Raw genomic sequence first — 27,330 nt, 5'->3', positions numbered from 1 at the left:
AGAGCCGAAGAGTCAGGGGAGGAGCACAGCAGCTGGAGCCTGGGAGGGGAAGTGCCCGGCCCGGGGCGCAGGGTCCGGAGGCATAGGGGCTGCCCGAAGCCTGAGCACTACCGGCTTCACGGTTTGCCGGGCAGCCTTCAGACCCTGCGCCCCAGGCTGGGCACTTCCCCCCCAGGCTCCAGCTGCTCTGATCCTCCCCTGACTCTTCGGCTCTGTTTAAGAGCCAAGCTGCCTGAGCCAGCGCTATCGGCTTCAGGCAGCCCCTGTGCCTCCAGACCCTGCGCCCCCGGCTGGGCGCTTCCCCTCCCGGGCTCCAGCTGTGCTGGGGAAGCGCCGGCCAGGGGCGCAGGGTCTGGAGGCCGCCCGGCAAACCGTGAAGCCGGTAGCGCTTGGGCAGCCCTTTTCGCGTGGCTGGGAGGGAGGAGGGGGAGTTAGGGCGGGGACTTTGGGGGAATGGGCGGGGAATGGGCGGAGTTGGGGCGGGGAAGGGGCAGGGCTAGGGGTGGGGAAGGGGCGGGGCCAGGACCCCATGGAGTGTCCTCTTTTTTTATTTTTTAAATATGGTAACCCTACTTTAAATCTATGAGTAAGTGATTATGCACTTGTTAAACATCATACAATAGTTTTCTCCTTACTACCTGAGCAAGATGTTGCAGCAATGCACTGTCTGTACCTAGATGGATTAACCAGCAGTACAGAATTTTTTTTCAAGTAATATTTAAAATGGATTGTCTGCTAAGCTACATGTCTCATATCTCTCTACACTTAAATGTGCCTAAAGTACTTACATTTTTAAAAAGATATATTCAAAATGTACTTTCTGAAATCACAATTCCATAGCTTTCCTCTTAAGCTAAACTTAGCTCCTCCTGTGTTCTCAGAACTGTTATTGTTAGGTCTTGTCTATACAGGAAAATTGACACAGGGATAGCTATTGTAGAGTGAACTATTCTGAAATAGCCCCTATGTGGGCACACTATTCTGAAATAAGAGTCACTGTATTCTGGATAAATTATTTAATCACAAGTAATTCTTTCGTAACAAGGTGATTTTTATTCCAGATTTAAAGTGCCCACATGGAGAGCTATATTGGAATATATCTATCCCAGTCAATTGCCCCGTGTAGACAAAGCCTGCCTATTAGTAACTCAGGAAAAAAAAATTTCACAAATTGCTGTAAATTAATTGTGTATTAAGGGATTCTGACTGGTGGCTGTTCAGAGGCTGACTAATCTGTTCCAGTATCTAGCTTTTACAGTATGCATGCAATGGGCTCCTTTGATGACTCATAAACTCTTCTACAACTGAGGTTAAAAAGAGAGAACCTAACTGCACAGGAAAATATGCAATTACAAGAATGTGCTCCTACTACATAAAGCCACAGACACGATAAAATACATAATAGAAGGATCCTGTAGGCTTAAAAGCTTAATTTCTAGAATTAACATCTACATTTTTAAACATACATAAAATAATATCACTTTCACATCATGGAATACAGCCCTAACACACTCAAGCCCAGTCAACACAAACCTTTTACCTGTGGATGTTAAAGGTCAGTACCAGATAATAACGAGGACAGTCTATATTCTTTGTGAGGTGAGTCTCACGTGGAAGTTTTGATAGAGCAATAAAAATAGTACCCAGAAAATAAAACATTGGGTTTCAGAGATGAGAACAAAGGCTCTTCTTGAGAAATTGAAAATCTTGGTGATGACAAGTTCCACCAATAGACAGGGAGGTAACAAAATAAACCTTCTACTCATCATGGAGTAGTCAAAGGAGACTTTTCAAGAAGAGAAGGAAAAAATTCTAAGTAGGAAAACTAAACCGGTCAGTGCATTAGTTACATTACCAAGGTCCAAAAGGTTTATATTTACTTGTACACATCAGGTATATTTGCCTGAACACTGAGTAACCTCCAGGCACAAAAATGTTCAAAATTACTTCAGTTATAATACAAACACACATTTATCATGTTCTTGTGCGTCCCCCTGGCAAACTCATCTTACTGTAAATAAATTTGAAAGGTCATTAGAGTTGTATTTTCTATCCTGGTTCATCCCCTATATGTGGTCCATAGCTTAAATAGGTTTTCTGAAACAAGCTTTCATAATATAATCTACAACACTTGAGTGAAAACATCCTGTACGGCTATCAGCAATATTGCTGAGAGAACTGTAAATTGGTTGATATCTCTAGTCATGTGATTAGTAGTCTCATTCAGACAAGAGACTGAAAATATAGGTCTCAAAGTAGGAATTGCTCTGATTACTATGATAAGGCATATATTTCAGTTAGTGACAGATCCTCAGTAGGGCTGGTCTTAAATGTATTACAGAGCTTTAGGGAGACAAGGTGGGTAAAGTAATATCTTTAATTAGACCAACTGCTGTTGGGGGGGAGAGAGGCTTTTGAGCTTAGGCAGAGCTCTTCTTCAGGTCTGGGAAAGGTACTTGTGTCACAGCTAAAAACAAGGTGGAACAGATTGTTTTGCTTAGGTAGTTAACATATATTTCAAGGGGCCATTTAAGGGAAAGTGGCCCTTTAACACTCCTCCAGTCATAGGGAGGAAGGGAAGGGGGGAAAAGCAGCTGGGAGGGGGGCCGTTAGTGGGATAGAGAGAGCATTGTAGTAACCCATAAATCGAGTGTGTCTATTCAGTCCATGATTTTTAGTATCTAGCAAAGTTATGAATTTAAGCTCCCAAGTTCGTCTTTTGAAAATGTTGTGCAGATTTCCTTTGAGCTTTGACATAGTATGATGTTATTGCTGATAATGCCTAGGCCATTTCAGCTGATGGCCACCTTACTATTCTAATTTTTGGAGGGTATGTGCCAAGAAGAGAGCCTTTCTGCTAGACGTAACTTTAGTCTGTCTCAAAGATTTTTGATGTATTATTACACAGTGGCTAGGGGAGTAAAAGGATTAGATCCTATCAGACCACAGGTAAGACAGCTAGGAGATTCCTATTCTCTTTATTCAGACCGTGCGTGCGTGCATGTGTGTGAGACATACAGAGGCTATATTCACAGTCCCTTAACATCTTTAGATCAATCCTCAGTTATTCAAACACAAGACCAAATAAAGTAATTTGTCGACTTGCTTTTGGTGATCCTTTATCAGAGCTATGTCAGTACTCTAGAAAAAGGGAAGCTATCTCACAGGTGCATACAATTCTAGCCACTCTTTCATCAAGTGCTATGGTGATCTCTCTACCTCTACAAATACACATTTTTGATACCTTTCATTCATGTGTGCTCCCTTTCCCATTGGCTGCTGCCATGCACTTTCTATATGTGTGAACTGGTGCATCTGACGAAGAGAAGGCGGGATTCATCTTTTATTGGAAAATCTGTGGTTTGGGAACCTACCCAACTAATTCAGAAATCTTTCCCTTTAATGTTTTTAAGAAAAAAATAATTTCCTTATTTATTTAAAGGAAATCAAGCTATATAAGATATTGATGGAGCAAGGGGAAAGAGATACAAAACACAAAATTAAGAACAAAATAACCCACTCCCCTAGTAAATATAACTTGCTGATAGCAGAAGCTTTTTTTTAATATAACTATATGTAGGTTTAAAGTCCTTAAAATGAGATGTTATGGTAAGAAATTACTGTATTTATATTATATTGTCATTTTATCTCTGGACACTAGGTTTAAAATAATAGCATGAACAGAAAGGTTCCTGGTTTGGGATTAGTGTTTTATATATAGATATATATTTCTTAACACTGCAGTTAATATCTAAAATCCTGAAAGATAAATTGCTATATACCGTATTTAATGTCCATTCAATGTTTTGGGAATCATCAATTGCTTGTTCTTGTTCAATGTGGGAGTAACATATTGTTCAAGTGCATCATAGACAAGTCCAGTAGCAGATGTTTGTGGTTTATGTCTTTGTCCATACACTTCTCTGTTTAGAACAATATCACATATGTAAATAACAAATCATGATTTTTCCTGATGCATGCAGATCCACCAAAGTTTGATAGGATATGGCCGAATATTTCTTCCCTTGAGGTTTCTAAACCAAATCAAGGTAGGATTCTGTAAAATTCCTACTGGTCGAAAGTTACTTAAATTGCTTTAATAAAATCCCACATGTTGGCAAAAAATAATAATAATCCAGCTCCTTTTTCTCTTGGTACTAAGTAATGGTATTGTCAAAACCAATCTACTGAGAATTAGCGTAAATGAAATTTTACATGAATGAAAAAGGCTTTTTTTAATATATAGATTCTGGACTAGAAACACTACTGCAAAAAGTATGGAAAAGAAGCCACCAAAGTTGTAAGCAATTTCATAGATTAAATTTAAAGTGAGTCTCTGGAGAAGCCTAGAATTGTATAGACATCACCATTTGCTTTATCGGAAAGTTTCAAGCCTTTTGAGTGCCAGAGATTTCCATTGTCTACATCAAACCCATTTCTTAATGTCTCTCTTTCACTTTGTTTTCTTAAGTGAACTGAATGTTATTCCCATTTGTATTCAGAGCTCAGCTGCATAGTCCAAGACAGTTGGACCATAGTCTCCTGGAATTTATTTTAACAATCTTATATACAGTATTTTCAGAATTTGGATTTTCTTCCCTTTTTTTTTTTTTTTTTTAGCAGGTCAGGTCACAGAAGAGATGTTTCTAAGTATTCTTCATTGTGCTCTATAAGCTACATTTCCTCTAGCATTGACAGCAATCTCTCTGAAATCCCTAGTGCAGTACTTCTGCATCTGAATTCCAATGACATACAAAAAATTACAGTGACAGACTGTGGCATGATGATTACTGCAGAAAGGGATAGAGTGATTTTTAAGAGTAATAAAATATAAAGTAAAATGCTTTTTCATTTGAATTTGTGTTCATACTGGCTTTTATGCTACAAATTTTGACAATCAAATGTAAACCCGTTCATTATTTAACATGAAATCCCCTTGCTCTCCCCAACCTCCCCTACACCTTCCCCCCAGAATTGCAGAACTCTGGCCTGCAGCTTGCCATGGTTATTCACAGGATGTTCTTTTTAAACTCTAATGAATACAGATGGAGGAGGAGGAAATGAGCAAGAGGAAGATCCAGGAAATGGCTGTTAAACTAAACAAAATACATTAGCAATTTGTTGGGGAGTTATATTGTAAGGACTACAGTATTAGTCCTTGATCATGGTGATGAAACTGAGACTTCCCTAGATACACATAGGTTACTAACAAATAGAATCATCTTAACCAGCTAGTCCATGTTATATTTTCCAAGTTTCTGCATGTGTTCCTTAAAGAAGAAAAACAAATTGATTTCTGCTCTTCTGCTTTCTTTAAGGATTAGCAGCAAAGTTTAGTTTGTTATTCATATGCATTATCAATCAAAACATCCTCAACAAAATGACACTTAGCATTTCAAATGGATTTCATAGTTTAACAAATTATACTGCAAGTGATTAACATCACTTCACAATGCATCTTGAGCAGTACAAGATTATGCATTGTTCCCACACACAAAAAGTTTTTCTTTAGCTTTTACATGTTAGGAGAGAACACAAAGAACAAAAAACTTCAACTATTTTGTGATTAGATTACTTGTTCGGAGCATATTGTTAAGAGTTTAATATTTATCAGAATTAAGATCCTTGAGTCAAGTATATGAAGTATAATATATGCACATCCTGATTACAGAATGCTGCCTATACCTGTACATTATTTATTATGCTTTTCTTTATAGTACAATTAGAACAACATCGGTACATAAATTTGATAAAAACTATATAGACCATGAGGCATATTGTATAGTCAGTAATTATGGACTTGGGAAGAAACTCCTTAGGTCATGTATAACATCTGAGCCAAAGCCAAATAAGAATGCAGATATGACTATTAAAACCCTCTCCTTCCCGTTTTAAAACCTTTCATCATTTCCAATACCTTAATCATTGATAGTGCTTCACCCATTTTCACCTCAATATCAACCTTCCCTTTCAGAACAGTAAACAATGAAAAAATACTCACTTATGTTGAATTTTTTAAAGCTAATTAAAAATGTAGTGACTAAAGTAATTCATTTTTAAGCTTTTTTATTTGTTCCTATATGATATCTTTCTAATTTATTATTCATGTTTTTAAACCTATCCAGTTGCTCCCAAATTAGCTTTGTCAACTGTTTCGTCAGTTCAAGTTGCAAACCACAAGAGAGGTAGGAATTCTTGGATTCATACAGTGATTTCCTAGTGTTATGTGTTGTGAGAACATTGCACTGTATGAATCTGGAATATCTGTGAAGTGTACCTATCAGTTTATTGGTGAGGCATGTTTATTGACAGCAATAAAAGCATTAAGTATCACAAACAACATAAGCCATAGCGAAGAACAGAATAAATATGCTTTATAGACAATTTCTGCTTGTATATAAAATAGTGGAGCATTTGTTTTTTGAAAGAATTAAATGTGAGTAAGAATATGGCAGTCCAGGTTGTTGTTTAGAAAACTAACATGTTAGCCTAACGATTATCTTTGTCCCTAATTTACATAGACTGTAAATGAGGAAATGTAAATGAATTAGTTGAGGGCAGGCAATACGGAAATTATCTCTTGTTCATATCCTCTAGAATAAAACAAATACCATCTGGTGTAAGGATATGATATTCAAAAAAGTTTCCTATTGCACTGGTAGTATACCATACATCTCCATTGTATGTTAATAAAGTACAAACTTCATTTATAGGCATGCATTGGTTTACATATCAACAGATATGATTTTAATATAAACATCACAGAATTATATTGGCATTTTAAAGGATAGCAGTATTGCCTTGATGACTTAAAGACAAGCAGTTGTAGCTAAATATCTGTCATTCACAGTCTGAAATCCATCTGAGAACTTTTTCCTCATCATTTGATCTGTCTGGTGTATGTATAAAAGGTGTTCTGTTTTTTCTCATTTATTGTTGTCAACAGCTCATTATTCATGAAACATGAGTTACTAAGGCATAGGTTTATTTAACAAAAATCTGAATTAAGTTTGACCCAGTCAATGAAACTGATAATGAACCATACTGTTTGTTATGAAACTGAAGCAGCTTATTTCTGAAGTTATAATGAAAATCTAATTTGCTAGTGTGTAGTGGAGGAAGAGGGAGAGAGATCTGTCAGGAAATGAAAAAATTAGACTTTTTTAAAAATTCTCTCTTGAAAGAGTCTTGTATTCTGTTAATTAAAATAGGGAAGCAGCAGGTGTCTCACGCATCACCTAAGGAATGTCTTTTTTCAAAAATTATGATTCTCTTCCATATACCTCTACAGCTGTTCATGTGACAGTTTCACTGGGAATGGTTCAAGCCTGAGCTGGAGCTAGACTCCACAGCACAGGACAGTATCATTTCACACATGTGACTGCATAGCTGCATTTCCTCATCAAGGAATGAGAGGTATTAAAACTAGAAGCGGAGAAGAATAAAATAATTGATGGTTGATATTTTATGCATCTCCTTTAAACTGCAATTGTATCTTGATTTTACAATATTGATGGGATTCTTTTTATAGAAAAGCACCTTTAATGGGTCTTCTTGTTCATCCCTTTGCATTTTGATAAGGGATTTGATAATTCCTGATTCATCCAGAGAGATGGTTATCGAATCTGGACTTGACTATCTCTGCACTCCTTTTCTGTGCTTTAAATATACCCACCTATCTTAACCTTTCCTCTGAGATTTTATTTTCCAAACCATTTACCATTTATTGTTATTCAGCTTTAAACTCTCTCCAATTTGTCTGTCTTTTCTGACATGTGGTGCTCAAAACTGAAAGCAGCATATGCCAACATTGTAAGCACTTCTCATATTTTTTTTGTTAGTGCTTTAGCACCCTAGCTTTTACCACCTTTCCCCCCCCCCTCTATATCCGTGATTGAATGGCTTTGCCTATGATGGAATTCTGCCTTGGCTGCCAGACAGACCTGTGTGTCTAAGAAACTGAAGTTGTATTTCAGCCTATACTAATCAGAGGGTAATAATATCATACTCTGGTCTTTCAGTGTAAGGGTTAGGGTGACTCACTTGTTCCTATGCCAGAAAGGTGAGAAAGCTGCAACAGTGGCAATATGCATTATCTTTAGATGTGGACAGATTAAATGTTTATTGTCAAATGTCAGTAAACTTCAATGTCACTGTACATACACATACCAAAAAAATCCATCAACAATAATGGAAATATACAGATAAGCAAAGTCAGAAAAATGCTGCTTAAGAACTTATTAAAGTTTGATGTAACGATATTTACTGTGTATATTTTGACATGTGATTTTGACAATTTGTGTTTTAATGCATCTAAAGTTTTAACTTTTGGAATCTCAGTGTCTACTACCATTAAATAGATATTGTCTGACCCTCCTATTGTCTGACACTCATCCCCATAATTTCCAACTGTGAACATTTAAACTGATGAAAAATGAACAATCCTTTAAAATAAACATTGATATTATCCACCAAAAATATCAAAAAACAAAAATAGAATTCTGCCAACCCTGTTTTATCGTCCTAGCTTGTAGGATATAGCATGCAATTCTAGGTACTATGTTCTACTGGGCTTTGATAACAGGCCTAATATTACAAGTGGAGAAATTACCTGATCCTCATTTACATGAAGATCCCTTTACACCATTTTCACAATGTAAGCCCATTTTAGGGCATCAGAACAGTGTGAAAGAGAATTAGTGTAAATGAAAATCAAGCCCCGTGGCTACAGGCCAAGGCAGAACGCTCACTATTGTATTAGCAATTATCTTATTTAATGATAAAGAAGCTGTGGTTATTTCTTTCACTTTCCACCACAGCTTACCCTTAATCAGACAGTAGACTGTCTCTGAGGTTAATTTATATCTAGTAACACTATCAGTCTAATGGCCAAGGTTCCCAAATCTTCACCTAACCTTAATGGAGTAAACTATCAGGGTTGGCTACACATACAGCACTGGAACACTTAGTGAAGATTCTGTCTAGGCCGACGGGAGAGTTTCTTCCATTGAGGTGGGTATTCCACCTCCCCGAGAGGAGGTAACTGGGTTGACAGGAGAAGCCTTAACTCACAAAGCCATTTCTCTCATGTAATAGAAGTATCAGGGTCCATGTTAGTGTGATTAAGTACAAGACACAGTTTCATTTTTTTCTTTAGTACTGATGAAACAAGAACAAGTGCGTGGAGTCACCTACTATGATATGTCTGTCAGAGTGTATGAAAAAGAGGGAGAGAAAACTGAGTCAGCCATAACTACAGAATGTGCTTCTTTAGTCCAAACTATATTTTGGACCAAGTTCTGTTACAACACTTTAATGAATTTTTATTCAGCTTTGTTTTTCCTAGCTTTGTAAGAGTTTATGATATTATTGTATTGAAAGGTTACATCACAGGGCCATGCGGGTGAGTTTTGCAGTCATTCATAGCACATTCATTAGCTTCCTCTCTGCTCACTAATAGATGTTAGCAATCATACCGTCAGATTCCCTACCTCCCCTTTATAATGAACATACTTTCATTACCTAATGATCTGATATTATACAACGGCTGGTTGGAAGTTGGCAAAGCAAGGTAAATTATTTCTTCGTTGATTGGCCAGTTGGCTTGATTGTAGGCTCAGTATGTTTGGTGTCCTCATCCCAGAAATTAATTATGCCACAATAGCAGACCACAGAGTCTCTGTCAGACTAGAGAGAAGGGTACAGGACTGCTTCAAAATCTTGTGTTGCTAGCAGGTCATTACACAAGCTAAGGACAAGCTGATCAGACATCTTAGCCTTATGTGTTATGCTTAGTTACAACAACAACAAAAAATTGCTAATAAAAGTTTAGGATTACTTTTTTGTGCCCAAGTCATAAATTGGTTTTATAAATAAAGACAGAATTCCAATGCCTGTTATATTTTTTCAATACAATTATAGTGGCTAAAGCGGGCACTACAAGTTAGATGGCTATGGTAACCATTCCTCCTATTCGACACAAACGGAAGAATTTTCCATGATATTTTTGAAATGCTAAAAGTTCTCTCATCGGTATAAAGATAGGTTGGGTATTGACTCAAGATGACAGTTTAACTGGCTTTAAAATGGCACTTATCTCTGTTCCTTTCTGTCCTTACAAGTTAATTGTTTTGGGAATGCTGGCCAAAATTTTCAAATTCGGGTGCATTATGCATCTCAGTGAAATAGCCTGATTTTCATAGGTATTCAACATCCACAACTTTTATTTACTTAAGCACGAGTTATGCTTATTCAGTATCTCTAAGAATCAGAGTGGTTTATTTTGGTGCTTAACTGTGGATTTAAATGCCTGACTTTGGGCACCCCAGTTTGACAATTTTGTCCTATGTATTTAACATTTTGTAATTTTTTTAAGTCTAAGAAAGTTTTGCACGTGTTTTGAGTATTTCCATATCAAATGTGCAAAAGATATGCATTTGTAAACCGAGCCTACAAAACCCTTGAAAGGTTTACAACTGCAAATGCGTCATTTCCATCAGATCTACTGAGGAGAAGCAATCTTCAGAGTCATGAATGTCTGATCATTTTAACCTGCCTGAAACAGATGTCATGTTCATGCTAGTCAAACATCTGTTGTTGTCCATGTGTTACACTGACTAACATGTATGTGCTCCCATTCATCTTCTATGCATAGTTCATTTTAACCAAGCATGTAATGTGCTATTACTCTGCTACTGTATACATTTTGTATACATTTCTGTTCTTCCTTGCAAGACTGTGAATGCTTCGGCCACTCCAACCGGTGCAGTTACATCGAGCTGCTAAATACAGTCATTTGCGTGAGCTGTAAACACAACACTAGAGGGCAGCACTGTGAGTTATGCAGGCTGGGCTACTTCAGAAATGCTTCTGCAGAGCTGGACGATGAAAATGTATGCATAGGTCAGTTTCATTATAATTCCGGCTTTTGTTCTTTGCCTTTTCAGCTATTGGGAGCTACTAGTGAGTCAGCTAGCAATTTGTACCACTGCTATATATATTGGCCAGCTGACCTAGAATGAGCTTTTTCAATGGATAAGAGCATCTTCTGTGTAGACATTGTATGCATTTGCCCCTGTTTTAATTGTGGCCTTGGGGCTGTATTTTGAATGTCTATAAGAACAATATAAAGCAGCAAAATCATTGCTAAAGCTTTTAGGAAGCTCTTCACAGGAGCTCTGGGATAAACTGATTGTGCAGTGCTTCCACACAGAAGAAATCACATGGGAGTTGCAAAACATAAGGACTGAGCCTTAAGTTATAAACTCAGATCTTGCAGTTGGGCCAATGCGTACAGACCCTTGCACCTACAGGGAGACCCATAAGAGTTAATCTGAGGGCAAGACCAGTGTCTATATTTGTAACAACTTAATTTTTTGCATCCAGATTTCAAAAATAAACATACTGTGCCCAATTGTCTTCTCAAATAAAAGGGTAGAAATTCAGAGTTAATTCCCTTCACTTTTAATGTATGCCCTTGTAGCTGAGAGCATAATTTTTCAAATCAGTTATATCCAACAAAATAAGTCAAATGCCAAAACTCACAAAAAAAATTTCTGAGAGCCATATCTGATAGTTTTGAAGAAAACTCCTGAGGGTCAATGATGCTTCAAACATGTATACACTATAATCCCATGAAAACTTCCAAACAGCTAAAACTAGGAGAAAGCCAGAACAGAACACCATTAATAAAAATGACATACAGAAGAGAATATAAGACATTTGTTGCACTGAGGCAGACTTACATTATCTCAGATACTGTTTAGTGAGAAAGAGGTTGGACTATCTGGATGAAAATTTAACATATAGTATGTTGAAAATACAGGTTCATTCTATGGCCATTAGTTAACAAATGGCCTTAAAAGCTTGTTCCAATTATAAACAGAGCTAGAGTGTGTTTTACAATATTGCTTATAACTATGATCCTCATTACAGTCAGTCATGGATTTCAACTATATCCATTCACCCCATCTACAAAGCAGGATGCTTTCTGTCATTAATCAGAGAGTAACCAAAGAGCTAATACAGGACTGAAAAAAAGTAATATTTTTGTGCAATTCAAAAATAGACTGTGGACATTTTCATAGTAAGTCACATTTCATGTGACTTTTTTTAATTCATTGGAAAGATTCAGCCAAAACCTATTTAGATGATCATTTGTTCCAATCTGCAACTTATCGATATATTTTTTATTTAATGAAAAACAAGACACAGGCATACTGTATTTCATGTGTCCTTTTTAACACTGGTTGATACCATGTGAAATAAAGTGCATTATTCCCTTTGACATTAATTAAACTGAGCTAATATGAACTTCAGTATGACAACTAGAAAGTCAGCAGCTCACATTATCCTGATAAATAAAATAAACATATGCCATATATAGTACTGTTGAACAGAACTATCCCTTCCTAGTAATTGTTTGCTGTGAACAAGGGACATTGTCTTTATGACAACAGGGTTGTGTACTTTAAACTGGCTAAAGAAGCTCAGAGATATGGAAAGATATCTAGTAACCTTTCCTTTTTTTCCCCATAGACACATTCACTAGATTGTCACCTAATATTCATTGAAATACTGGGGGGGGGGAGGAATCAATAGTTATTGCAGTGTGGGCAGCATGGAGGGGTTAATAAAGCAGGAGCCAAAAATGATGACTTTTAAAAATAATTTGCAAGCAATACATTTAGAATTAGTTCACAAAATGAACAACTGAGCAGATTTCAGCATTCCTCAGACTCAGCAGAAATAAAATTTTAAAAACTTTAATCAGGAAGATTCTTCAGAAAATAAAAATATACAGAGCATTTTCTGACCTTCACACCCTAATGTAAGCAAAATTCTCATGGACTCCTATCGGCATTGTACCCTGTGGGATGACTGCAAAAAGGGCAAAATAGTACCTATCAGACAATGTCATTTTAAATAAAAAATATAAATCAAGTATAGAACAGTTCCTCAGGTTTGCAGTTTATCATACTGCATACAAAATCTACATATGCTGACTGATGCCCCGACTCAGGAAAACGTCCTTAAAGTCAGTTTGACTAATGCCAAGTCTACACTACAGACCTATAGCAGTACACCTCTACCAATATAACGCGCCCCAATATAACACAAATTCAGATATAACGCAGTAAAGCAGGGCTCGGGGGGGAGGGGGAAGCTGCGCACTCCGTCGGATCAAAGCAAGTTCAATATAACGCGGTTTCACCTATAACGCGGTAAGATCTTTTGGCTCCCGAGGACAGCGTTATATCGGGGTAGAGGTGTATAACTACATTGCTCAGAGGTGTGGAATACACACCTAACCCTCCCCCCCAACATAGACAGCATTATGTCAACGGGAGAGCTTCTCCCTCCGACATAGCCCTTTAGCGGAGGTGGATTAACTACACCATCAGGAGAAGCTCTCCCACCAGTGTAGGAGCGTCTTACTAAAGTGCTACAGTGGCACCTGTGCTGCTCTAGTACTGTACAAGAAGACAAGCCCTTAGGCACAAACTGCAAAACTTTCCTGAAAAGGATTGGATGTAAACATGTGCTTGAGTGCTTTCCTGTGTTGGGGCTCTAGAGACTTGTTCCTGCAAGCCGCTGCGCACTCTCAACTCCCCTCAATTTCAGGGAGTGTTAAAGATACTCAACACTTCCAAGACTCAAGCCTGCAACGTGTCTCACTCTATTGGAAATGCTCATTTGATTACCCAGGGCCTGAGAGCCACTCAGTGTTGTGGGTTTTAATTACACATTTAGTAGATTGGTGGACAAGCTAATAAGGAGATTTGCATTGATATTTACGTATGAATATCTTATTTTTCCAGTGCAGTGGTTTTTCCCATTTCCAGACAGAGTGTTTAGGAAAATAAAAAATGTTTGGCTAAGCTAGCTTTATCAAGGGAAATATTTATTGACATTATTCAAACCAAGTGAAAAACATGCATGGTAAGTGTATGGATAAAAAAAAAGACAGCTACATAATATACATTAGTCAAGATTAGACCAAATGGAGGAAACACAATATGTTGCTTTTAGAAATGACAGAGATACAAATAACTGAGATACTGAGAATGTTTTTAGCTGTGAACTCAAATAAGAACATTTTATACAGTGAGCTTACATCTGAATCAACAAGCTCTTACACTGAAGGAACAGTAACAGTATTTGAAGACTTGCACTTAAATATAATTTGCACAAAGTCTCAAAAGCCATATAATGCTTTATTTTGCAGAGGCCATTGGCTACTTTGTACTGCATGTACATGGTGATTAGTTGTTTTGTAATTACTGATGAAGCACTTGGCTTTTCTATATAAACTTCAAATACAAGTACCAGGTCTTTGAATTATGCAATTACTCTGTGGTGTGATACCATAATTACATGAAGGTAACACATTTAGTGTCATGTGAATGAACCTTTGTAAGCAAGAAGCTGTGAGCTACCTAAAAATGCAGTTCCATACATAATACCATGGAGCATACATAACTATATCATACAATGTAGTACAGATGAGACACCAAGTACAGCCATTTCTTTTGCCTCCGAAAGAGATACTGAAATGATGATTTTTTTTAAATTTTCTCAAATAAGTGCCAATCCTGTAGACATTAGTCACATGCTTAACTTTACACACGGGAGTAATCTTACAACCTCCATGAGACTATGCAAATGCACATAGTTAAGCACATGCCTAAGTGTTTGCAAGATTGGGGTAATAATTTGTTGAGCTGCACTTTAAATTTTTTTTTTTTTTTTGGTAATACCCCTTTAACGTATCTTTTTTAAAGAGGCTTGTCAGAACAGTACATTTATAAAGAGGTTTGTCATAACAGCTTTTTTAATCCAGTATATATTGTCCCCTTTAGTCGCAAAATATAAGTCTGATACTTTTTACTTATTGATGTGATTCAAGGCAATGGGAGTTTTTCGTTGACCTTTAGTCAGGCTTTCCATTTTGTGGGGCAATATATTATATACAGATAGTCTATTCCATGCTTGACTCTTCTCCCACTTATACTCATTTTACATGAGTTTAATTCCACTGTGTTCAGTTGAGTTACTTTCAGTTTAGTGAGAGGAGAATCAGGCCATTTCCTTATAATATTCAGTGCTGTTAGCTTTTGACTTACACTTCTTTAAATAAATGTGACTGTCTGCATTTAGTACCTCAACCGTATGCCTATTTACATAAAGGTTTTGAATGTCTGATTAACATCAGGAGTGCCAATTTTTTTATATGGCACCCACTGAGGCATAACTGTGCTCAATGTTCCACAATGTTTTTTGGGGGGCTATGTCAGTATTCAACTTCATTAATTAATGTTGTTGGCTAATTGACTGGATTATTATTGTGGAACTGTGTTTGCCAGAGGTAACTATTCTTCTCCAGCATGCCAAATGTTTGAAATGTCCTCTTTAATTTAAAGTTAATAAGCAGTAAGGCAACAGGTGACAAATTTGTTACTGGTAATAATCCTTTCCCCATAAAAAAAATTTCCATTGGATTTTAAAATATTTTAATGCTTTTTCCTCTTCTGTCATTTGTAATATTGCTGCAATTTAATATAGTCCTAGCAAACAATAGCAGCAAGGTAGCTTGATTAAAAGGGAAAAAAAATAAACAATGCACCCAGCAAGGTTGCCAATGGATTTGTATCTCTTGCCTTTGATAGCAGCAGAGATCAGGTGTGTGGACAAAATTATTGTTAGAGGTAGGGTGTGGCCTCAGATACAACAGTGGAGTTACTGTAGGTTTATGTTGGTGTAAACGAGATCAGAATTTGGTCCTTACGCTTAGAGAAAATATACAGCTGATCCATAGTAGTGCCAGAAAACTCAACACTGCTATCAATTATCTTCCTTCTTCGAAGGGCTCTCACCTGCCGTGGAGCCCAGAGCTGAGCACTGAATTTGTGATGGTGTTAAAGAGAGAAGTCTGTGGTTCAAGTAACTCCCCACTTAACGTCCTCTTGCTTAACATTGTTTCGATCTTACGTCCCTGCTCAATTACAGAACATGCTCCATTTAAAGTTGTGCAATGCTTCGCTATAACATCATTTGGCTGCCTGCTTTGTCCACAGCTGGCAGCCCCGCTATCAGCTCCCCTATGCGCCCCCCCCCCAGCACCTCCTGCCCTCCATCAGACCTCGCGGATCAGTGCCTTCCCCCTCCTCTCTCCGCCTCCTTCCTGCATCAATCAGCTGGCTTGTAGCATTCAGGAGGGAGGGGAGAGGAGCTAGGACTCGGCGCGCAGGCTCCCCCTCCCACCCCTGCCTCCTGAACACCGCAAGCCAGCTGATTGCCACAGGCAGGGGGCGGGGGAGCGAGGGCACGGCACACCTTTCCTGCCTCCTGCCCGCGGCAATCAGCTGGCTTGCAATGTTCAGGAGGGAGGGGAGCCTGCACGCTGTGTTCTCACTCCTTCCCCCCCACCTCCTGCCTTCTGAAAGCTGCAAGCCAGCTGATTGCCACGGGCAGGAGGCAGGGGAGGGAGGAGTTAGGAGCGAGGACGCGGCGTGTGAAGTAAAGGGGGAAGAAGAGGCGGGTTAAGGATGGGGACTTGGGGGAAGGGGTGGCGTGGGCAGGCTGAGGGTTGAGCTCACCACCCATAGTGCTTGCAGAGAAGGGGAAGCTGCCACTGCTGCTGCACAATGTGAATCTCCTAGCCTACAGTACCTTCAGCCTCCTTGCCTGCCTCCTTGTCTCCAGTGCCAGTGGGCTGTGCTTGTGTGGGGTAAGGCAGGGGCACCCCCCAACTATACTACAATGCTGTACGGCAAAAAAAAAATTCCCTGGAACCTAACCCCCCCCCCCCCCCCCCCGCCCATTTACATTCATTCTTATGGGGAAATTGGATTCACTTAACATCATTTCACTTAAAGTCGCACTTTCAGAAACATAACTGCAACATTAAGTGAGGAGTTACTGTATTACCCTAGAAAAAAGGTTGTGGAAATAAAGGGGTCAACCCAAACCACCACAATTTACTAGTCTTTGGTCAGGTTCAGGCACATGAGAGGGAAAAAAAATCTACATTTGGGTGCTGGAGTGCTTCACTGGATCTTCCATCCTCACATCCACCCCCTACCCCCCATGGGAGTGGAAGAAGAGAGGTAGAATGAAAATGACAGCTAAAAGTCAGTACTGACAAAGTCTTGTAGTATTTTGCTCCCCACCTCAAGGTTGTTTTGGAATATGTGAAAGGTGCATTGTAAATTCTCATCACTACAATGGCAAGTACCTACATAAATAAACATACTACTCCTAAATATAAAGGGAAGACTATCTTGGAAATAAGTAAAGTGCATTTATATAGCACTTTAAAAATATTCAGCATTGAGTATTGAGTGATAAGTATTGAGTGATACAGCTACACGTATTTTAATAATTTAAAACAGATTTCATCCTGATGGCATATCGATTTATCCTTGCTATACAAATCTCTCCTTCTGTTCATTAAACTATACAAAACCTCCTTACTAAAATGGAATATCCATTATGATCAGTTACCTTTTTACTCTACATCTTTTCTGTTTAGTTTTCCCCCGCACATAATCAGACAGAGGTCTGCTCTTAAAAAGACCAAACAAATGAAAAGTGGACCTGTGGTAATTATTCTCTCTCCTCCAAATGTCATTAATAGACAGTCTTCCTTTACTTTTAAACACTAGAATTGCTTCCTTTATTGCTATTGTTTGAATTATGGCCAGCGTATGTGTGTTGTCTTGTTTCTGCAGACTCTAATTGTAACCCTTTTGGCTCTGTCCATGATCGCTATAATGACACAGGATTCTGTGAGTGTAAGGAGGGAACATCAGGGACTAAATGTGATAAGTGTCTGCTGGGATATATCTGGCACAGCTTAGGCTGTCAACGTAAGTAACTGAGAGCTGCCCTTTTCCTGCACCTTTGCTGTCTGTGCTTCTGTATCCCAGCATGTGCAGCTACTTAGAGTTGAAAAAGAGCAAAACTTTTACAAGCTTTAAAAATGCCTTACTGCCTGAACCTTTATAGATACTTCCAAATGAGGGCAGTAAATTGACTGTGCAGTCCATTTATTTCATTATGCTTTTAGTGCCCTCTCCCCTTTTCTGTGCTAATGCCTGGAGGAGCTTGTACTGAAATATGCAGATCTGTGTGTCTTGCCCGCTATCAATTAATTTGTGTGAGCTAAACCACAAGTGCAACTTTCCAAACTTAAAAATTCTTACTGAAAGGCAAAAGGTGATATCTAAGTGTATTAACATATTTCTGTGACTGAACTTCTGCCTTTTTGAGTAACTTAAAAATCTGAGTTCATAAATTAAATTACATCTATATAATATATAGAGAACAGCGTACTAACTCATTACTTCATATTATAGCGCCTAAACCAAAAATACAGTCTAAACCAGAGTTAATAAATCTAAAGATTTTAACAAAAATAGCATTTAATATTAACTTTTAGTAGCAGATGATCAATATTTAGCTATACAGTAAGCTTTTTTTCTGGATAACACAAGCAAATGCAACACCATTACATATTGGGCTAGGGTGCTGCTGCTGGATTCTTTGTATTAACTCCTTAATATTCTAATCTCTATAACTACTACTTTTGAGGATTTAATTCTACAAACGCTTGAACATCCTTTTATTTGTTTCTTTCACCTTCTCTCCCTGATTCTCAGCATTTGTATCTCTCTCTCTCTCTCTCTCTCTCTCACACACACACACACACACACACACACGAGACAGTTTCTGCAAGAAACACTTGCTCCTGGTTAGTAAGATCTAGAAACTCATGAAAGAGAAGAAGAAGAAGAATTACTGGCATAGTGTCTTAGCTATAGATTCTAAAATACTCTAAAACCAAATACAAATGATATATCCTAGGATTACTTCGCCTCCTAAAATACAACTATGGGGGGGGGGGGGGGGGGAGAGAGACCTTGGCCTTCAAACAAGCAGACAACAGTTCCAAAGCGAGGAACTTGAAAAACTATCAGGAATTGCAGGTACGAAGACTATAACTCCCAAAATAGAAAGTATCAGCTACTGAAGGTTTGCCATAGGCAGTCTATAGAGATGAATGACCTATTCACAGCAAACATTTTATTCAATGAATTTGGCCTGTTTCTACATTTGTGAATTATATACACACAGATTTGATTTTAACATGTTTGTTATTCAGTAACTGGTTTATGCAAACATATTTTACAGCAACTTTCAAGGTTTTGAAATTTGGTTTCCTTCCTCACTGGAACTAAAACAAAATTTTTCAAATGCTTTTAAGGAAAAAACAGAATTGTGTCGAATTGTACATTTTGAGACTGAAACCTGAGGTTTTTGATTTGGGAATCAGTGTGTCCCCTCCATGCCTTGGTTCAAGTCCCTGCTCTGCCTGATTCAGAGTGGTCCAGGATGAAAAAAAAAAAAAAAAACTGCAGTGAAGCAAGCTGAGTAGGAACTTGAGTCTCCTGTATCCTAGCCCAGTTCCCTAACTATCAGGCTATGAACCATGTAAGAGCTCCATTTCCTCATCCTTCTAGTGCTGCTCCACATAGATTACGACAACCTACTATTGCTTTCAATTACTCCTTTAGCTCAAGTACCAGAGGTCTGTGCAGTGAATCTAAAGGTACAAACCCTCTTGATGAATTATCTGGGTGTCAATATTGGGCCACATGATGGAATTTCAGTTTGCTTTTTTTGAAAACCTAGGAAATTAGGCCCAATAAAGGAAAATTGAGGCTGCAAAGTCAAGCACTCAAAACCTTAATTTGCCCCCTTTCTGCATACATATTATCATACAGACTTTAATTACGTGATCATGTACTATTTTTCCACGGGATCCCTGCCTTACTCAGTGCACAGGATGGGCTTGCTCCAGAAACGATACAGGAGGGAAGGAAAGGAGGCTGTTCAACCCCTACTTAATTTGTTGCAGAAGTTGGAAGCTGTATAGTAAATGAGCCAGGGGGACTACAATAAGAGAAAGAATGATCTCATGATTAAAGCAGTTGACTGCTGCCCTGGTGAAATGGATTCTCTCCCTGCCTTTGCCAGAGTGCTTATGTGATTTTAGTCAAGTCATTTATATCAAACTTTTCTCACATGGTCAGTAATTGTGTATATCTTATTTCCTGAGTGCTTGTCCTGAGACCCTGGGGCCTGATTTGCAGAAGTGCTGAGCACTCACATCTACAGCTGAAGTCAGTGAGGAGTTGTGCTTTGAACACATAAAGAGCTATATAATGAAAAAGAAGGTTCTAGGCATCTCAGATTGGACACCCAAAATTAGTGGATACTTCTGACCTTTATCTTTCTGTGACTCAGTTTCACATCTGTAAAACAGGGATAATACAATTCTGTTATCTCACCGGGCTGCCATGAAAATAAATGCAATAATATTTGTGAAGCTTTGAGGAGAGATTAAAAAGGGAATGTTCAGCTTGGAAGAGAGAATATGATAGAGGTCTATAAAATCATGAATGGTGTGGATAAAGTAAATAGGGAAGTGTTGTTCACTGCTTTAAATAACACAGGAAATCAGGGGTCACCCAATGAAATTAGTAGGCAACAGGTCTACAATAAACATAAGAATATAAGAATAGCCATACTGGGTCAGACCAAGGGTCCATCCAGCCCAGTATCCAGTCTACTGACAGTGGCCAATGCCAGGTGCCCCAGAGGGAGTGAACCTAACAGGTAGTGATCAAGTGATCTCTCTTCTGACATCCAACACCACCCTCTGACAAACAAAGGGGAGGGACACCATTCCTTACCCATCCTGGCTAATAGCCATTAATGGACTTAACCTCCATGAAATTATCCAGTTCTCTTTTAAATCCTGTTATAGTCCTAGCCTTCACAACCTCCTCAGGCAAGGAGTTCCACAAGTTGACTGGGCGCTGTGTGAAGAGAATTTCCTTTTATCTGTTTTAAACCTGCTGCCCATTCATTTCATTTGGTGGCCCCTAGTTCTTATATTATGGGAACAAGTAAATAACTTTTCCTTATCCACTTTCTGTACATCACTCATGATTTTATATACCTCTATCATATCCCCCCCCCCTTAGTCTCCTCTTTTCCAAGCTGAAAAATCCTAGCCTCTTTAATCTCTCTATATATATGGGATCCGTTCCAAACCCCTAATCATTTTAGTTGCCCTTCTCTGAACCTTTTCTAATGCCAGTATATCTTTTTTGAGATGAGGAGACATCTGTACGTAGTATTCAAGATGTGGGCGAACCATGGATTTATATAAGGGCAATAAGATATTCTCCGTCTTATTCTCTATCCCCCTTTTTAATGATTCCTAACATCCGGTTTGCTTTTTTGATTGCCGCTGTACACTGCGTGGACGTCTTCAGAGAACTATCCACGATGACTCCAAGATCTTTTTCCTGATTAGTTGTAGCTAAATTAGCCCCCATCATATTGTATGTATAGTTGGATATATGTATAGTTTATGTTCTTATGTAACCCCATGCTCTTGGTGTCCCTGAGCCTCTGACTGCCAGATGCTGGGAGTGGATGGATCACTTGATAATTGCCCTATTCTGTTCATTCCCTTTGAAGCACCTGGCATTGGCTGCTATTGGAAGACAGGATACTGGCCTAGATGGACCATTGGTTTCACCCAGTAAGGCCATTCTTATGTTCTGTGTTCAGAACTGGATTGGAATAGCTAGTGCAGCAAATAAAGCATGAGGCCACATGCTGAACAACAAGGAGAAAACAAAACTATTGAATTGCTGTTCGACGCTGGAAACTTACATTGACATAGCGGTCTCTCTCACGGATGTGAAAAATCCACACCCCTGAGAGACGTAGATATTCTGACCTAACCCTCGATATACACAGTACTACTGCCTCTTGGGCAGCTGGATTAACTACAGCGATGGCAGAACCCCTTCCTTTGGTATAGGTAGTGTCTACACTGAAGTGCTATAGGAGTGCAGCTGCTGCTGTAGCATTTCAAGTGTAGACAAGCCCTAAATGAGCACTGCCCATTCTATGGACTGAATGAGGCAGGAGTCCTGTGGGAAAAAATATTATGTGATCATGTAATTAAAGATGTATCATAATGCACATGCCCAAGATTAGGATTAAGGATTAAACAGGCAACCTTATTTCTGGCATTTCCTACCATTTGAGTGCCTGAGTTTGCAACCTCAATTTTCTTTTAACATAGTGTTGGCATTCCCTCCAATACCTTAACCTCCCAGCAACTCAGCTCGACTCTGAACTAGTCATTTAGGTTTCTTTACTGGTATACAGTAAAACTACACTGAGTTGATCAGACTCTGCTAGCACAGGGGTTGACACAAGTCCAAAGTACATAATCATTAATCTAATTATATATACATTCCCGAAAGAGAATGCCGTGTGCACATTTTATTTTACATCATATCACGCACTCTGTGATTGGTTCATTCATTTCTGGGAACCATACTCCATACACATCATGAACTGTTCACATGCCACACATCTGCCATCCATTACACATTAATCACTACTCTACTATTCCCGTATCTAATAGTTACATATTTATATGTACTGTGAACACTGCTGTCAATTCATGCTTTGTTCACTGTCTCATGTCCTTGGTCAGAATAGACTTCTTCATAGTGGTTTTTGTGTGTAATATGTAGTTAAACTAAATTTTGTTGAATCAAAGTTCCCGCAAAATATTTTTCAGGATATCTAGTTAAAACACTAGAAGACTGATATATTCAGAAAGTTAAAATGCAGCAAGGGATATTTAATAAGTTTCTTTACTTGGCACAAAGGAAACAAATACCAACGCTCATCTATTCAAAAGTCAGAAAAAACTTGTTTCTGAATGCAGTTGTCAGGGTTATAGGATGGACATCAGATTGCCATGTATTCAACATATCAAGCTGAGTACACACTGATTAAAATCCGCTGTCTGATATTTCAGTGTGCAGCAGATGAGTCTGTGATCTAGTTGCTTTTGCAATTGGCCCATTTTTTTTCCAATTAATTTCTGTCTGGAAGATTTTATTTACTATTTTCTTCTAGAAAATTACATGAAAACCAAAATCACTGCACTGCATTATCAAGACTCTGGAGGGATTATTTGCCTGAGCATGCCAAGGGTGGTGTTGATCTAATTCCCTGTAACAGCTTTTTCTGGGCCATGATGCTACAGAAATATATATATATGTAAAGGGACTTTTTCCTTTTTAAAAAAATATGGCTTATTTACAAAATTAGGCATATTTATGTTTAGAGAGCTTTCCCAGTGTGTAATATTGACCTACTGGAGCCAGAAATTTGACCTGCTATCACACAAATCCATATTCTATGCCATGTCAGTTCATAGTGTAGATTTAAAGTACTAAAAAACATTGTTATACATACCAAGTGGATAGCATTCCACAGTTGTTAATCCATTTCTTTAAAAAATGATATACAAAGGCCTATTTTGTTTTATGGACCAAGGTGCTGCAATATTTTTTATAAATTAAGGTCCAGATTGTTCTTAGTACTGCATGGACACAAGTGGGAAGAAGGCATAGAGACACCTAGCTCACCCCTTGCATCCCTGTTCATACAGGGGCCAGATACAATCTTGGTCCTTGCCTTCCAGATCATAAGTACTAACATTAGCAGCAGTAACCTCAGAGTTCAGGGATTCCACCACACAGACATAGCATCTAGCAGAGGTGTGCTGGTTCAAGGAGAATGCTTGTACTAAATAAAAGGGTGCAGCTGATGTGACTGCTTTGTGCCAATCACCCATTTCCATCTCAGGTGCGCACACACACACCACCTCCCCTCTCTCTCTCACTCTCCTCCCCCAAAGTCTAGGAAATGGGTGAAAAACAGTCTAGCCCTTAAGCTTGTTTAGAGTTTGAGAAAGTGACCCAGATTATCAGAGATCCTGTTTTTTATTTTGCAGTTCTAGGAATTAAATAATCTTGAATAAAAATAAATACATACATACATACAAAGCAAGAAGACCAACCACATCTTTGCACATCATGGCCCAGTCCAGAGTGGGTTCTTAATGGCCTGTGATAAGAGGAGCCTGAATCAGAGTGGGGACACATCTGCATCTAGACAAAGGCACTGTCAGTTTTAAAATTAAAGCTGAGTGAATAATAAAGAGCATTTTCCACATTACATTTCTACATATATTTTCTTTTGCCATAGTCTCACCTCTTTTGTGTTCAATTACCATACAGTTTCAAGGGATTTTACTTGATATATGCAGGAATATTTACAGAAACCAGTTTTTAATTTCCCCTATGCAAGGAGTTATGCTGGAAATGTTTGCAATCAGGTAACAGAAAGAATACTTTGGTAGTGATTCTTTCTACCAGTGACAACTTAGCAACACAGTTTGATCAACTCACGGAGTTACAAAAAAAGAGTTTGAAAAAGTCAGATAAAAATCAAACAATGGATACAGTTTAAAAAAAAAAACAGCAATTTGCTCCCAGATATTCTGTGAGCAGGTAAAGCAGCTACTGCAATGAGATCCTGGCAAGCAGATCCTTGACTCGTCACTGAGCACAAGTGGGTATTTGGGGAGGTGTAGCGGTCCCTCTGCAGATTTGATTACATTATTGTTGTGAAGTATTGGATCAGCTCTGTTTATCATCTGTTGATTTAACAGTACAAATCTTAAACAATTAGCAAGCATAACATTCCTTTCAGAAGTGTGGGTTTTCAGTCAGATACCTAAACTCTAATTCTTCTTCGAGTAGATGCAGACGTGTATTCCAGGTAGGTGTGTGTCTCTGGATCCGGAGATTTTGCCTAGCAGTACCCGTAGAGGGGTGCCTTGTGTCTATAGCCCTTCCCCTGAATATATGAGGCAGAGCCGCCCTGACCCCTCTCAGTTCCTTCTCAGTACCCATCAGCTGGAGTCGGAGCTCAATGTGGTTGTTGTCTCACAAACTCGCATTCATCCTTCTTAGCCGAGTTCATTGTACATAGTTAATAGTAATTAGTGTTAGTTTAAAAAAAAAAAAGCGAGAGTAGTGTTAGCGGTAGTGATGCCCTCACCAGGGCCCAAGCATTGCCTTTTCTGTGGAGTGGCAATTCCCAACACCTACACAAGATGCTTGCTCTGCCTTGGTAAAGCACACCTTAAAGTGCGCTGTTCGATCTGTAGATCATTCAAAAAGAGGGCTCAGGGGATGCAGGACCTTCGCCTCAAGCAGCATCTGCTTGGACAGGCCATGTGGCCTGACTCGGTACTGAGGCCTTTCTCGGGTCACAGATCGCCCTCGGAATGGCTGCTGAAGGAGGATTGTTTTTGCAGCATGGAAAATTCCCACAATTGACCTATTTGCAACCAGGGAAAACAAGAAGTGTCACCATTCTACTTTAATGGGGAGGCTCAGCCTGGGCTCCATCACCAAACTCTTTCCACTGCAGCAAAAAGTTCAAGGTGGATCACCCCGATGTGGCCATGATAGCTGGTTCTTGGGCCTCCTCACCCTGTCATTTCATCCTCCCATACTGCTTCCTCTTCTTCCTGACCTCCTCACACAGGATGACGACCACACCCCGAATCTGGTGATCAGCTCCCTGCACCTTATGGAGGAGGTACTGCATAGCTGAATGAAGAAGAGCATTGCTTGGAGGCAGACCAACTGTTCTTACTTAACAGTAGGAAGCCTTCCAATAAGATGGCCTATGTGACTAAGTGGAATAGGTTCTCAGTGTGGTCCTTGGCCCATGGGGCCTATCTGGCTGGAACTTCAATCCAGGACATCTTGGAGTACCTGCTACACCTTCAAAATCGGGGTTGGTAGCAGTGTTGGCATTTCATCCCCCTATCCAAAGGAAATCATTTTTTTCCAATGCCACAGTGACGAGATTTCTGAAAGGACTTCTTTGTTTGCATCCTCTGGTCCAAGAGCCAGTCCTTTTCTGAAACCTGAACACGTTTTTTGCAGCTCTAATGGGGCCTCCATTTGAGCCCTTTGTATCCTGTCCACTGCCCCTCCTGTCTCAAAGAACTACATTCTTCATAGCCATTGCCTCTGCTAGGAGGGTGGGTGAGTTGCAGGCACTTGAAAGCAGGGCCTCCTTACATTCAGCTCTCCAAGGACAAGGTAACATTCCAGTTACAGTGGAAGTTCTTATCCAAGATGGTCTCTCAGTTTCATTTGAACCAAGCGGTGTATTTCCCTGTATTTTTCCTTAAGCTGCATTCCTCTCCAGAGAAGCAACGTTAGATGTTAGATGCTGCCTAGCCTTTTATCTGAACAGGACTGAATAGTTGCAAACAGGAAAGGAGAAGCACGAATCACATGCAGACCACATGAAGGGACAAGCGGTCTCTGCGCAGACCATCTCTAGATGGATAATGTCTTATATCAAGACAGTGTATGAGATAGCGTGGGGTATGCCTCCTCAGCAGATATTGACTCATTTCAATGAGAGCACAGGCTACATTGGTAACATTCCTCAGTGAGACATTTCCATATTGGACATTTAAACGGTGGCCACATGGTTGTCTATACATAGGTTTACGCAATCACTGCTTCTTCCAGAACAGACACTAATGTTAGAGAAGTGGTCCTGCAATTCCTACTCACATAGACTGCAAGCCCCACTCCAACAGGGGGTGCTGCTTCTGAGTCACCTACCTGGAATACACGTCTGAATCTACTTGAAGAAGAAAGGTTACTTACTGTAACTGGTTCTTTGAGATGTGATGCATAACCCGCCCTCCGTCCCATCTGCATCGGAGCCTTACCCTGGATGTTCAATGTGAAGGAACTGAGGGGGGGAGGCAGTGTGCCTCATGTAGTCAAGGAAGAGGCGATACACACAAGATGTGAATGCTGCCCGTCTACAGATAGTGCTAGGCAAAAGCCTCTGGCTCCGGTGTGCAGGGCACAAACATGCCTACCTGGAGTACATATTTGCATCACATCTTGAAGAACCACGATTACAGTAAGTAGCCGTTTCATATATTCTTTGATTTTGCTCCTTTTTCCATTCTTCAATAATTTTAATTAAGGCAGGCAGAGGATTAAACTTAAATTCTCATCTCTGATGTTCAAACTATACAAACTGCTTGCATCTGTCTTGTAGACTGAACTTATATCATTCCATAGAATGCTAGATTATTCTGTCAGTATGCCTTCTATATATTACCTGATTATTTAAATATAAATAAGCTTCTTTTATTGTCTGAATTTTGCCATGAGTTACAAGCGTTAGCAGCTAAAGCATTTTATGAAAATCATCATGCAGGATGAATTTCCAGAGAAAATCAAACATGAAACCATGAGCCAATGAATTATATAAACATTGCTTGTAGGAAGTTAACATTTGCAATTCAACAAAAAATCTTTTGCT

At 39.1% G+C, this 27,330-nt stretch overlaps 1 protein-coding gene across 4 annotated transcripts in view; it reads left to right on the top strand.

Annotated features, from left to right (window-relative positions):
* The window catches only part of NTNG1 (netrin G1), a 220,879-nt gene that overhangs the window by 158,636 nt on the left and 34,913 nt on the right, over positions 1–27,330 (top strand). Inside the window, exons 6-9 of one of the 4 annotated variants that reach the window (XM_034778922.1) lie at positions 3,984–4,049; positions 6,126–6,185; positions 10,735–10,902; positions 17,733–17,870. The exons of 1 other annotated variant lie outside the window; for it this stretch is intronic. In XM_034778922.1, coding sequence (XP_034634813.1) covers positions 3,984–4,049; positions 6,126–6,185; positions 10,735–10,902; positions 17,733–17,870 — 432 coding nt within the window. The remainder of the gene's footprint in view (positions 1–3,983; positions 4,050–6,125; positions 6,186–10,734; positions 10,903–17,732; positions 17,871–27,330) is intronic. 2 more of the 4 variants (XM_034778919.1, XM_034778920.1) reach the window with 2 other exon arrangements.

This window comes from Trachemys scripta, chromosome 8 (genome assembly GCF_013100865.1).
Source record: "Trachemys scripta elegans isolate TJP31775 chromosome 8, CAS_Tse_1.0, whole genome shotgun sequence".
Classification (NCBI taxonomy): domain Eukaryota; kingdom Metazoa; phylum Chordata; order Testudines; family Emydidae; genus Trachemys; species Trachemys scripta.
Note: the sequence above shows the minus strand (reverse complement) of the source record. Positions and strands in the feature narration are given on the sequence as shown.